This window comes from Syngnathoides biaculeatus, chromosome 7 (genome assembly GCF_019802595.1).
Source record: "Syngnathoides biaculeatus isolate LvHL_M chromosome 7, ASM1980259v1, whole genome shotgun sequence".
In the NCBI taxonomy this organism is placed as follows: domain Eukaryota; kingdom Metazoa; phylum Chordata; class Actinopteri; order Syngnathiformes; family Syngnathidae; genus Syngnathoides; species Syngnathoides biaculeatus.
The window spans coordinates 11,401,873-11,415,722 of record NC_084646.1 but is presented as its reverse complement, the minus strand read 5'-3'; the positions used below and the strand labels follow the sequence as shown (position 1 = coordinate 11,415,722).

Sequence of the window (13,850 nt, the reverse complement as noted above, 5' to 3'; positions counted from 1 at the left end):
GAACTAAAATTGAAGCCGTCAGAATGTCGGTGTTGAATGGTTTGGAGGCGAAGGAGTTGGGCCAGCTGCTGACCAGGAAGAGGAGGAATCCGCCTGCTCTCGTCTCGCGTCTGGCGGCGAGGAGGATACGGGCAACCTTCTCAGGAGTTTTGGAGACGGAGACGTACAGAAATGTTCCTGTGAAGCGCGGCTCGTTGTTGAACGCGCTTCATGTCTTCGTCGCTACGCACATTTTCACTTTCACAGAAACGATGCAAGGTGCAACAGCGTCCGTGTATTCCTCCAGGTCGCCAGCTCCATTCTGTGCAGTCGAAACAGCTTCGAAGTTGGATTTTTCTGCTTCGTTGGTCCGCTTTTCCACTTAAGTTCTTGCCTTTACGTGGGTATTGAGTGACTTAAGCGACGATCAGAGGAGTCCAGGTCTGCTCGGAGTTGGTCCCACTCGAACTGCGACCGCGACCGCGACTCTCCTTGCCCGTGTGACAGGGTAAAAATAAAATAAAAAAAAAAAATGGGCACGGCGTGCGGCCACTGAACTCAAGGTGGCGCTGAAGGGAGACCTCATGAAACTAAACGTTTCTAGATTTTTCATCACTTTTAATGATGCAGCCATTGAATATTTGTTCATATTGTAACGGACAAGGTGGAGCCAGATAATCAATGTTTCTATTTTTTTAGACTTCCAAACATACTCCTTCAATATCGAGACCTTAACAAAAAAAAAAAATCAAGACATGCAGATACAAAGTCCATTTTTTGAATTAGCGTCAGTATTTTCCAACAATGCTGAGAGATGGAAGGACGGAGGACATCACAGCACATCATAGCAAGACCCTCGGGTGGCGCGGAAGCGCTCTCTCATCTTACGGTAACGCCTGAGAATGGTCTCATGCATCCAGTTTGTTCCATTCTCAGGCCACCGACTGGATCACCCCTGAACGATTCGGTCCCCTTGCGATGGATTCAATTCTGCCAGGTTAGGTTCCAGCTACCCATCCACTTACCCTACTTATCCTCACACGGGTCACGGGCGTGCTGGAGCCGATCCCGAGTATCTTCGCGCGGGAGGCGGGGCGCACCCTGAACCGGTCGCCAGCTGGTCGCCGGTCACATAGAAACAAAGCAGCCGCACTCGCACGCAATTTAGAGTCTCCAATGAATGCATGTTTTGGGGATGGGGGAGCAAAGCTACCGGGGGGGGGGGGGGGGTGAGTGCGGGATTGAACCCGGGACCTCAGAAGTGTGAGGCGGGAAGGAAGGAAGGCTTGCCCAGTCACCCACAGCGCCACTCACGTTCACTCTTTTCTTCTTTTTGTTTCCCTTATTCACCAATGACGGACGGTTGAAGATCAACAGTGCACTGGACTGATGAGCGCGTCACAGCTTCAGTAGTCTTAAGGCAGAATCAAACTCGTGACTTTGCCCGTCACGGATCCACAAAGTCATCCCGTCCTCATAGCAGCAGCAGTAGTCGTCAGGTTCTGCTTGTGGCTCCGGTCCGCCCGGAGCACACCACGCATCCTTTTGAACTTCCCTCCGCGGAAGCGGGAACAAAGACAGCAACGGCAGATGCCGAGTTGCAACCGTCACACGTTGGTCTCCAGACCGTTCATGTCCACCGCGAACCGGTCTTTGTTCTTCTTGGGGTGTCGCGGAGGAACGCGGGGCTTCCTCGTGTCGGGCGGCGGCCGCACGCCCTCCTCCAGCCGCATGAGGCGCACCACCTCGGGCGGGACCGCCGTGTGCTTGAACGGCAGGCGGTAGTTGCCGTTGGTGTTGTGACAGTTCGCCAGAGGGGGCGCCGCGACGTTACCGGGTCGGCTCTCGCAGATGAGCGGCACCTGCGCGGGAGTGGAAAAGTGGGGAGTCGAAACACAGGAAGTCAGGATGAAGCAGGAAGTCAAAACGTTGGCCGTAAGGCCAAAGGAATTTGGACAGGAAATGAGGGAGTAGGAGACACGAGGAAGCAGGAAGTGAGGACGACAAGAAGGAAGCAGTCAATAGAAGGAGGACGGTATTATACAGGAAGTGCAAATCAAGGATCCAAGAAGCGAGGGACACGGGGAGCGAGCACTCACCCCGTCTCCCTCCTTGATGAAGTCCTTCCTGCAGATGTGCGCCATGATTCCGGTGGCCAGGGCGTCGCCCATGACGTTGACCATGGTGCGGAAGCGGTCTCTGCGAGGCGAGGCGAGGCGGGACGCGACAGGGTGACGACGGCGTACATCGCGGACGCGTTTGCCCGGGAAACCACTTACAGCGCCCAGTCCACGGCGATGATCAGGCTGATGTCGTCCGTCGGCAGGCCCACGGAGGTCAGCACGATCACCATGGTAACCAGGCCCGCCTGGGGGATGCCCGCCGCGCCGATGCTGGCCGCCGTGGCTGTGATGCTGCGGAGGGAGGGAGGGAGGGAGGGAGGATGGTCGGTCAGCGGGTGGCGCTCGTTTGAAAAGGGCACCCCGGACCAACGGGTGGCGCTGCAAACCAAAACTGCAGAACAGCAGAAGAAGAAGAAGAAGAAGAATCTGAAGAATTTCTTTTCTGCATTTTTACCCATCACAGTCGACACACACACACTTGTTAGCGGAACGGACACACCGGGGCGGGGGCCGGCCTTCGGGCCCCTTCCCGGAGGCGCCGTAATAGCAGCTCGATGCCTGGAGTGGACGGAGCAAGCCCCAATTCCATCTCCCGGTTCCAAAAATCTCTTTCATACACGGTCCCCGCGGAGTGAACAGATACCGCACTTGAGCCCAAAGAACCAAAACCTGCGCGACAACCTCCTGTAGAAAAGTCTTCAAATGGTGACCCCAAACTACTTTTAAAATAGCATTTCAAACGCGGGCCAGAAAACCGAATGCAGCTCTGCTTACCCTGTTGTGCGAAGGCTAATTTCACGCATTCAATGAGCTCGTCGACAAGGACGCTGGAAAAGGTAGGCAGGAGAAGGAAATGGGCGGGGATTCAGCAAGGAAACAGGAAGCGAGGAAGGTGGGAGAAAGGATGCAGGAAACGAGCAAGCAAGAGTAAAGCCAGGAAACAGGAAGTAGCAATTGGGGACGCAGGAAGCGTGTAAGCGGAAATGCAGAAAAACGGAGCGAAGGGGCTCGGTGCGAGGACACAGCAAGCGAGGCGGACGACGGGATTTGCCGAGTCCGACGACCTGATGGTGATGATCTGGCCGAAGTCCAGCTCGTAGTTGTTGACCTGCGCGATGAAGATGGCGGCCACGGCCTCGTAGAGGGCGGTGCCGTCCATGTTGATGGTGGCGCCCACGGGCAGCACGAAGCGGATGATGCGCCGGTCGATGTGGTTGTTCTCCAGGAGGCACTTGAAGGTGATAGGCAGCGTGGCCGAGCTGAGCGCAAAAACACCAAAGGCAGCGCGGTGAGCGCCGCGCCGCGCCGCACGGGCGGCCGGGTGCGCCGCTAACCTGGACGAGGTGGCCAGGGCGATGAGCAGCGCCTGGAGGATCCCGCGGATGTAGACGATGGGACTCTTCTTGGTGATGAAGAAGTACATGGCGGGCAGGATGAAGAGGCCGTGGACCACCAGGCCGAAGACGACCGTGACGGCGTAGAAGCCCAACTTCTTGCCCATGGCCGACGGGTCGCTCATTTCCAGGATCTTGCCCGCCACCAGGAACACGATCCCAAACGGGAAGTACCTGCACCGGGCACCGGGCACCGGGCGTGGCTCCATCACACCCAATACGCTAAAAGCGTCAAGACGCGAGTGTCCCGCGCTGCCCCGTTTTCTCTGACGGTCTAAGTCGGCAAAAGCAAATCGCAGTCAGCCCCGTCCTTGACTTTTTTTTGGAACATTTTGGGAAGAAGAAAAACAAAAACCTCCAAATGATGACGCACAACACTTTCAACGAGATGTCTTTGTTGAATTAGGCGTTATTCATTTTGATATCGCACGGATTTGAACCATTTGCTAGACTATCGGTCGTCGTTTGGAGACTTTTGAAATGCTTTTCCGGGTATTTCTACGTCCCAGATTTTCAGTGACGGCAGGCCCGTCGTCGGAGGGGAATTTGCCGTCCTCGCTTGGTGCAGGCTTCCACAATTTCGAGAAGACAAAAGTTCCGGTGCGGCCCCTGTTCTCTGCTGAGCAAAAAAAAACAAACCCCGTCCAGACCCTTTGCCGCTCACATCCTGACAGCCGATCGGGGAGGCTATTTTGACATCCTCCAAAGTAATTCAAGCCGAAAGTCTCCAAACGCTCACAAGCCGCGAGGGTGACGGAATTGTGCAGCTCCGGTGTCAAAATGGAACCGGACCTGACGGGAGTTTTTTCGCTTGAACCAGCTGCTTTGAATTTGACGGCGTACTGACCATTTTCAGTTGTTTACATGTCACAAAAGTCCATTGTGCGTAATCATTTGGCATTTTTCCCCGTTGCAAATATTCCAACTTTGCCCGACCAGTTGACGACTCGAGAATTACGCCGACGGTCACGTGGCTGTGCGATTTAGGAAAAGCCGAGAAAATTAACATTTGAAAGCGAATTCCCGCTAAGCCTCGAGCGATCTCGCGAAGACGGAAGGAAGAACCTGCGCCGGATCCGTCCTCGGAATCTTTCGAATCTGGGACTCACCAAATCACAATGGCGACAATTTTGAGCACGGCCTCGTTCAAACTCTGGCAGAAGTTGACCAAGGCGCTCCCGTTTGGGCCCATCCTGCCCAGCATGATGCCTGCGGCAAGACACGAGCTCACGCGGCAGTTCGGCAAAGCCGCCGCCCGCCCGATCTCAATCGTCGGCGTGGAAACGTTACCCATGGTGGCCGAAAAGATGACGATGCCGAGTACGTTCATCCCGTCGCTGGTTCCCTCCTGGGTTCTTACGAGCACGTCCGGAGGCGGAGTCAGGTCCAGTGAGAAGTTGCGGACGTCGCTCCCGTTGTCGTCCCGGATGCCGTAGATGAGCGGTCGCGTCTGGGCCGCCGACGTGGTCTCGGTCCGCAGGGTGTACTCGCTGCTGGTCCGATACTGACGGAGAAGTACACAGCGACACGCGAGACGTGGCGGAGGCCTTCGGGACAACGCGGCGGACCAACACGGCGGACACGATGGCGGACGAGACGGAGGACGACGTGGACCGAATGACCGACAAGATGGGAGACAAAATGGCTCACAAGCGCTCTCTACGGTATGTGTCACCTGTTGGAAGGTAGCCTGGACCAGGTTGGCTGGAAACATGTTTCTGCAGGACAGAAGGTATAAATGCTGTAACTGTGTTCAATGTCGGGACGGGCGAGTATCGGTATCGGTATCGGTATCGCTCCGATGACGGCCTTATTTCAATGCCCCCAAAAATCTGATGTTGAATAAATCCTCCGGGACAACAGGTGGCGCTGCGCTGCTTCAATTTGACACACGTCAGCGAATCGCCACGCGAGGACATACCGACACCCGAGAACGAGTACTCGTACTGGTATCGATCTGGGGGGAAGACAACAAAAGCAAACTATCAGTCGTTCAAAGTCATTCGTCCATTTGTCAGTGGCGCTTTTCCCGTTCGAGGGTAACAAGGCGGTGGAGCCTGTCCCAGCTTTCCGAGGCTGAAAGGTGTGGACTACACCCAGAACTGGTCGCCAGTCAGTCGCCGGGCAAACCTAAACACCGATTGGCGTTCACGCCGTCACTGAATGGGAAGTCAACCCACGCTGCCAGCAGACCGGTTACACCGTCGCCGATCCCGTCCATCGTCTAAATGCTGAACTAAACGAAGGATCTACATTCATCCGGCGGAATTTGGGGGTGTGGCGGATAAACGGAAGGGATGCCGTAACCGGGCTCCGGTTTTGCGGGAGCCGCTTGGAAAGGGACGGACCGGGAGGAAAATCATCGGCCCCGCGCGAGATATGTCGAAAAAGTTGGCTCGGGGGACACGGCGCAATTCCAATTCAGTGCCAGAAGAGCACACGTGGCCCACTAATCCAGACTAATTCTTACTTGGGTCGCATGGAAATAACCCGTAGTCCAAGGTCGAACCGCTGGGAAATGAAATACTATCCGTCACCAGAAACACATGACGCTGGCCTGGCTCGCTCCGTCGCTTTAACGCATGACGCCAAGTATGCCGGCCTCGATGCTCCATCTTGCCACGAGCAAGGCGAAGGCCTTTCATTCACCGACTGCGACCGAATCTTCTGAATCAATCAGCCGATCCCTCCAAATTTCAGTTTACACGTTGAAATGTGTCACTGACGGCGTCGTGGTGCACAGGCCGGACTTTGGTGCGGGCAGCGTGGGATCGATTCTCGCTCAGCGATGGTGTCGATATCTGCCCTGCGACTGACCGGCGACCAGTTCGCCCGAAGCTAGCTGGGATTGGCTCCGGCCGTCCCGTCACCCTTGTGAGAATAAGCGGCTTGGATATTGGCTGGCTGGCTGGCTGGCTGGCTGGATGGATGTCGAAATGTAGATCAAGGCCAACGTTCCCTCTCCCTGTCTCGGATCCATGCCGAGATGTCGTTCGGTGCTAAACCAAAAAGAAACTCGTACACAAGCCGAGCTGCTTTGGCGGGACGGAGGCGTGAGCGCAGTTATGCTAAGACTCCGCAATAATAACTCCGTATTAGTTTTCTTGCTGGAAGTGCGTGCAGATGGAACAATAGGGGTTGCGGGATTGACCCCTGGGGGACCCCGCAGTTTCACACTACTGAACCCAAGACTAGCCCAGAGTGAAGTGCGACTTCACGGAGGACGGGTCTCACCGGATGAGGTCAAGCAGTGCGTCCGCCGAGCTCATGATGGGCTTCCCGCTGTCCTCCGAGTCCTCCTTCTGGGCGGCGCCGCCCGGGTGGATGACGGACACCATGACGATGCCCACGATGACGGCCACAAAGGTGGTCCACAGGTAGTAGGACACGGTGATCAGGCCCAGCCGACTGGAGCACTTGGCATCCAGCGCCGCCAGGCCGGACATCAAACTGAAACGGGACCGCGGAAGATCGGTCAAAGGTTCGGGAAAGTTAGAAAGTCGCTGCCGCTCATCCACAACATTTCAGGATTCCTTCAAAGGAGAAAAGACGGCAAGAAGCCAGTCGGAGACGAGGTTCTAACTTTCACGGAGGAAAACATGAGGGCCACCTGAAGCTAAACCTCGAGTCGCCACGAAGGCAGCACGCAGGCCTCACGTTGCCTCCCTCCAGGCGGCAACATTTTGCCTTCATCCGCCGCAAACGCGCACGCAAAATGGAACCAACGAGGACCGACCTGGACACGACGAGAGGCAGAATCAACATCTTCAGCATCCTCATCAGCAGCTCACCGGGAAACTGGAAATATTTCACTTCCTGCGGGAACAGGAAAAACACCGTCACCACTTCCTGCACTAGAAGCTTCACGCTCGGTGGCGTAGCGCCAACATCCGCCGGAGCTCAAAAAAGCAAAAGTCTGGACGACGGCGGAGTCAAGAGAAGCTTATCGGAACGTCGCTCGCGTGCGGTTTTAACGCTCCCCCCGTGTTCCAACTATCTTCGGGCGAGAGGCGGGATCCACCCCGGACTGGTCGCAAACAACCACTCGCGATCACACCGAGAGCGGCGGCGAAGGAAGGCCCCGACCGTACCGACAGGACGGGATGCCGCGTCGTCGACAGTCAGGAGAGGAAGTCAGTCGGGGTGACCCGGGGTGGGGTGTGGGGGGGGTGTGGGGGGGGGGGCTAAATGGAAGCCCGCTGAAGAGCTTTTCTGGCGGGCATTAAGCGGCCGCGGCTTAGTTTTGTTGTGTGACAGCAAGATCAGCGGCCAGTGGAAATACTCGCGCATACGCGTTGACATGCGCACACGCACGCAGCTCAACTATTTGGAGAACTCGCACACGAAAATTTCAAAACGCCATCTTTTACAAACTCACACACACACACACACACGACTACATACAGTACACGTGCACACGTGCGGACCAACAAAGGACGCGTACACAACGCACGCAAACAGTCAAAATCTGTCAAAGTCCTTTTCGATGTTTTTTTGCGAGAAATGACACACGTGTTTGCTTTGTTGCCGTGTACACAATTGTGGAACGCAATTATCAGAATGGAGCATAATCCTCAACCGACGGCGGAGGTCATTTTGCCGACTGGGCTAAACTTGGCCAGTCGCCTTCGAGACAGACGCAAACATTTTGGCTTTTGCCCTTCAATCAACCGCTGCACAAAACGGACGCGTTTGGACCTTTGGATGACCGTGAACCGACATCCGCGCCGTACCGTGCGGAAAAATGAAGTACAAAAGATTTCGGCAAACAAGCGCAAATTTCTCCCCCCTCAGCCTGAAAACTCGGCGCGCTCTTAAATCCTCCCCCGGATCCCGCCGAGCCGCGTCGTCTCCTCTCCGCCGGCCGCGTCGCGCTTTGCTTCGAGACAATTCGCTGCATCGCGGACGCACGTTTGTCGTATGTCTAATTTTGCAACCATTACTGCACACGCACGTAGCGATAATCGACGGTCTCGAGGAACGAGTTCGGAAAAGATGGACAAGGTCCAAAGTTCGCAATCCTTCCACTCTTCATCTAAAACACAAAATGAACAGAAAAGGAGCGCTACGCTACGACGCGTGTACCGGCCGAGACGTCCACGGTCACATAAAAGTGCTTTGCTAGTTTAATTCTGTCTACTGCTGCTCATGAGAATGACTCGCAATCCACGGCGGGTAGTTTGGATAGAGGGAGGATGGGAACGGCTGAATGTGCTTTTTCAATGGCTTCTTTTGAACCTGCACTCGGCACGTCGCTTCAGGGGCCGTCGGTCGAAACAACTCCGACCGTAATCACGTCAGTGGGGAAAAAAAAAAAAACAATACCTGCACTCCACATGATATTTTGTACTGGTGTTTGGTTTGAAAATTGCATGATGGGACCACGTTGATTTGGGCGATTGCAAGGGGCTCCGCAATCGTGGTCCCCGGTCAGCTGTGTCATTAGTTATGGGACTAGTTCGCATCCCCCGCCCCGGTCGCCACCAGTCCCGTTGACGACGGCTTTCCGATCGGGAAACGACGTCGCTCTCGCTCTCGCTACCGCCCGCCTCGTCACGCTCGGAAAAGTCCGCTTCATTGAAGAACGGTTTCAAGTCGAGAAATAACAAATAGTTGAACGGAAGGCCGTCGTACTGCCAGCGCGTCGCGGGGGTCGTGACCTGCTCGGAGAGTCGCCGCGTTCTGAGGAAGAATCCCAGGAGGCATCCGATGACCACGGCCAGCACCGACATGATGAGGAGGCCATTTTGTTTGCAGACGTTCTTCACTCTCAGCCAAACGGCGTCCAACGCCACCGCCATGCTCGCTCGCTCGCTCGCCCGCCTGTTGGGCCCTTCTTTCCCCCCCCCCCCCGCCCCACTTCCTCTTCCTCCTCCTCTTCCTCCTCCTCCTCTCCTCCTCCTCCCTCAGCAGGCCATCCAGATTCCCCAACGATGACTTCCCTTCTTGATGGCCAAACAGGAAGTGAAGCAACGCGACTTCTACTGCTCTCCGTGGTCCTGAGCTGCGCCGCCGGACGGACTCTGCGCGATGCTGCCACTTTCGGGGCTGGATACCGACCGGCCCCCCGCCCCGCCCCGCCCCGCGCCGCTTACCAACAGCTGTGCAATTGACATGTCCAATCCTGTTACGCTGTCGCTGTAGTCAACGGTCTGAGGACAGATTAAGGTCACGCGGACGACGTAGCCGAGCGCGACGTCTCACTTTCGTGCCTTCCCGTCTCGCCGTCAAAATGCCCGGAGGGAGATTTGGGAGGACGACGTGATGAAGGCCTGCGTTTGCCATCGTGGGAATAAATCTTTACACACATCCATCCATTTTGTCAGATGCTTATCCTCACGAGGGTCCCGGTAGCGCTGGAACCTCACCAAACTGTCAACGGGCAGGAGGCGGGTGGGGTACACCCTCAACCGGTCGCCAGCCAATCGCAGGGCACATCGAGACAAACGGCCGCAATCGCAATCACACCGACGGGGCAATTTAGAGTCTCCAATGAAGGTTGCGCGTTTTTGGGATGTGGGAGGAGAGCCGAGTGCCCGCCCGGAGAAAAGCCACGCGGGCACGGGCGGAACATGCAAACTCCACACAGGCGAGTCCGGAACTGTGAGGCCAAAGATTTACCAGTTGCTCCACCGTGCTGCCGATGTCAATAATAATAATTGAAAAAAAAAAAAAAAAAACCAACTCCCCAAGAGTAACAATTGATCTCAGGGAGCGTCCACGCGGGGCTGACCATGACAATCGGATTAACGTCCAGCAAATGGGCGCGGTGCCGCCCGGTCATGTGACTTCCGCTGTCGCGGCGCATCTGTACGAAAAGAGAATCGGGCCGGTGTGCGCCACGCCCCCTACTGGTGCGTCTCCGCAGCACGGCGGCCACAATTAAGCTAACGATGCTAACGAGAAGCGTCGCACTTAGCCAAGAGCGCCTGGAACGAAGCGTCGACTTCCTTCTTGGGATTTGAACTTCTTTTCCCGCGTAAACATTTCTTTCCTGCCCAGTTAAAAAAAAAAAAAAGGTTTCAGGACGACGACGACGACGGTTTGACCCGAGAACAGACTTTGCCTACGTTTCGTTAGTCCCCGTCAGAAAAAAAAAAAAAACCATGTCCCAAAGGAGGGTTTGAGACTAGGATGAGGGATTGAGGTTGCAAGTTTGGATTTCAAATGAAGCCTTCCTTCCGCTTTGAAATCAGGGTTCAGGTTTTTTTAAATGCCAGTCTTCTTAGGGTTTAAAATCAGGGTTGAAGCGTCAAATGATCTTTGAGTCGTCGTTTGGGGTTTGAAATGAGGCAGGATTAAGGTTGGAAAAAAGGCTGCGCTTGATGAAATGACTTCAAGACAGTTTGAAAGGAGCCTCGCTTGCTGCTTGGGTTTCAAAGCCGACTTCCGCCGACCTCCACCTGCCTGCGTGTTTTCCGACCCGTGCGTGTCGGCGTTCGCTTGCGCAGGCGTCACATGTTGTTTTCAGAGGCCGCACGCGCTAATCCCGCCCCTTTTGCCAACATCCCACCCCCCTCCGGGACGGGATTACACGGGATTAGCGCGCCTCCCTGCTGTCGCGCAACATGATGACGTGCGCGGGTGGCCGGACGGGCGCGCTCGCTCGCTCGCTCGCTCATTCATTCAAAATCCCGAATGGGCTCCGGGACCTCATTAACGGCCAATTAGGACGCCGGGGGAGGGGCTGGCTCTCCCTTTCATCTCCAGAGAAATGGGTTGCGTCCAATCGGATGTTTTGACGTCCTGATTTGGGGAAGCGGCTTGGAGAAGTCACCTTGAAATTGAAGACAAGACAAATGACTCAAATTGAACTTTCGAATCAGGATTCAACTTTTGAGTCAGGGTCTCAAGCCAGTCAGGGTTCGATCGGGAAAGCCCCGCTTTCCGCTCTTAATCCTGATTTCAATCAGAATGCTCTTCATTCGCCGTCAATTTGTCTCCGGTAGCCGCTGCGGCAAACCACGACGACAACTTTTCAGACATTAAAAAGACAGCACCGGGAGTCACTGAGCCGTAAAAGTGCGGCACTGGAGCGCTGCGACGATTGTGCAAATGGCGCAGAGGCCTCGCCAAAGTTCGGAAGTGATCAAGCGAGACAATGAAAGCGCTTCTTCCTCGGAAGCGTCTTCTTCCGAGGCTGATGCCTTGGCCGAAGTGGCACGCGTGTGGAATTTAGGACTTCAGTGCATCGATTGTGGATGGAGTCCCTTCTGATATTTGGCAGCACTTTGTGCGTCGTAAGCGTCAGCAACTTGCTTTTGATAGTGGTCCGTAGGCAGTATCGAACTATATTGAACAATGTTAATAATAATAATAATTAAAAAAAAAAAAAAGAAAGAAAACCTCCCCCCTAAATGAAACAGCTCAGTAACAATTCATCTGCACACACACACAAAATCTCAAGGAGCAAATGGGGAGAATGCTCAAAAAATTCCGTTTAGTTGTGAACATAAACGTCCACAATCGAGCATGTCCTTTTACATAACTCATAAATTATAAATATATTCCCCACGAACAAAAACAAGACAAAACGCGACCCTTGTGGGGATAACCGGCTTGGAAAATGATGGCACAGGCGCAGTGACGTCAGAGCTGCCTCCCATTGGCCTCGCGCCAGACGCACTGATCTAAAAAAAAAAAAAAAAAAAAGACTGGATAGGGCATACATATCTGGCGCTGTGTCGATTGGTTGAAGCCAGTTGGCCGCCATCTTGGTTCTCCCAAAACCTGTGTGGGACGTAGTTTACAGGTTGGATTGTGGCGGGGTTTTTCTCAAAGTTTGACACGTGGAATCAAAACTGGTCGTCAGAGCTTGACATTTTTTCAGTTCTGGTAACATGAAGACTTTTTAATTCGACTTGGTAAGGCAAAAAAGGCGAAGCGCAAAGAAAAGCCATAGAACACCGTGACTAGCAAGAAATATTACCTAGGGCCAGATTTCCGTGACATGTTAACTTTTCCCAAAATACGCTGTGAAGCACTTTCATCAGAACATGGCAAAAACTAGGCATTTTTTTTCGTCATAAAAACATTCCATTTTAAGTCAGTCAGTTGGATATATAAGTTTTGGAAATAAGGACTCCCAATGGGGAAATACATGCTAAACGCATTGTACTGCGAAATGGGTTAAACTTGTCTCCTCGCATTTGAAAATCAAATTCAATTTGCAGAGTTCTGTATTGTGAAATTCATCAAAAAAAGAAACAGAACAGAAAGTGTGTTTTCTCGCTTATCCACTGATGAAGTTTGGGAAAATCGGTGGAGGAGACATGCAACAATTAAGATCATCAGAAAATAACAAAACCTTTTACAAAGAAACTTTAACAGTGTCAAAGTAAATCTTTGTAACTTACCTGTGGAATGTTTTCTCACAGCCACCAAACTGGCGATTAACGCACAGGTCACCATCCTTGTTTTGGGAGGAGCAAGATGGCGGAAATCTGCTTCCCGCGACTTCAGTTTTGGTGGCCAATGAGGCAGACGGCTGCCTCGGAAGTGACGAAACTTGTTGTCGTCATTTCCAACTAACGTCGCTCGGTGATGACGTCAAAACAAACCTTCCATGGCGACGGAGGACGCTTTTGAGATTTTACTTCATTTCGCTTGTGATTTGTGTTTTCGTGATCTGTGTGGGTTTTTTTTTTTTTTGGGGGGGGGGGGCGGAGTGTCACAGACGCCGTCGGAACGATGATTGACGGCCTTCGAGGGGCTCTCGTAGCTTAGCCCAGTTTGGGGCAGCGCACCACAAATAATTCCTGTAAAACAATCCAAAGCGAGCCAAAATCAGACCAGCTGAGGTGAGCCGTGGGCCGACAAGATCATGTGGAGACGAGGCGGAACCAGCGACGCTCTGGAGCGGGCACAGGCTCTGCTGCGGTCCGCCAAGAGCAACAAAAACAACAACAAAAACAACAACAGCAGCAGCAGCAGCAGCAGGCGACGAGCAGACCGCGACCAAGCGGTGAGTTCGTCGTCGTCGTCGTTTGCAAGGAACCTGTTGTCTGTCTGTTCTTCACGAATGTGGGCACAAAGTACGTCAAGTTTCAAGTCGGGCTTTTTCCTTGAAAGTTGTCATTGAAACGATGGCGACAGTCGCGGTGCAGTTCGGATGCTGGTTCAAGTGCGACTTCTGACGCCTGGCTGAAGTTCTTCCCTCACTTGCAACCAAAACCCCAAGATACTGGAAGTCCTCCTCAACTTGGGGCAGGATCGGAGAGGATGACGCGGAACATCAAACCCACGTCACCACCGGTCCAACAAAAATGGAAACTGAGCTGCAGCGTGAATGTCGCCTTTCAAATGAACCTTATTCGGGTCCGGTTAGGGTTTGAAATGACCATTTCACGACCGG

The 13,850-nt window shown here is 53.9% G+C and overlaps 1 protein-coding gene across 9 annotated transcripts; it reads right to left on the bottom strand.

Annotated features, from left to right (window-relative positions):
• Nucleotides 1-69: 69 nt before the first annotated feature.
• On the bottom strand, nt 70-12,963 carry slc1a7b (solute carrier family 1 member 7b). 9 transcript variants are annotated; one of them, XM_061825904.1, is made up of 11 exons: nt 12,853-12,926; nt 12,166-12,226; nt 7,233-7,312; nt 6,731-6,946; nt 4,787-5,214; nt 4,606-4,705; nt 3,437-3,670; nt 3,167-3,361; nt 2,259-2,393; nt 2,079-2,178; nt 70-1,841 (listed from the first exon to the last, which is right to left on the bottom strand). In XM_061825904.1, the coding sequence occupies exons 3-11, from the start codon at nt 7,274-7,276 to the stop codon at nt 1,587-1,589; spliced, it is 1,707 nt and encodes a 568-aa protein (XP_061681888.1). In that variant the 5' UTR covers nt 7,277-7,312; nt 12,166-12,226; nt 12,853-12,926; the 3' UTR covers nt 70-1,586. The 9 variants fall into 9 exon arrangements, 7 of the variants coding, with proteins under 7 accessions (XP_061681888.1, XP_061681887.1, XP_061681889.1 ...); XM_061825903.1 differs by lacking the exons at nt 12,166-12,226; nt 12,853-12,926 and adding an exon at nt 9,157-9,329 and having other exon boundaries at nt 4,787-5,000; nt 5,172-5,214; XM_061825905.1 differs by lacking the exon at nt 12,166-12,226 and having other exon boundaries at nt 12,853-12,963.
• Nucleotides 12,964-13,850: the final 887 nt, after the last annotated feature.

Bases quoted from the DNA above. Each gene is read 5' to 3' on its own strand.
- slc1a7b (XM_061825900.1), bottom strand. From the start codon at position 9,297: ATGGCGGTGGCGTTGGACGCCGTTTGGCTGAGAGTGAAGAACGTCTGC. The intron at 7,313-9,156 runs GTCACGACCCCC...CTGTTCCCGCAG, and splicing joins CGCGGCGACTCTCCGAGCAG to GAAGTGAAATATTTCCAGTT. The intron at 2,179-2,258 runs GTAAGTGGTTTC...CTCGCCTCGCAG, and splicing joins ATCGCCGTGGACTGGGCGCT to AGACCGCTTCCGCACCATGG.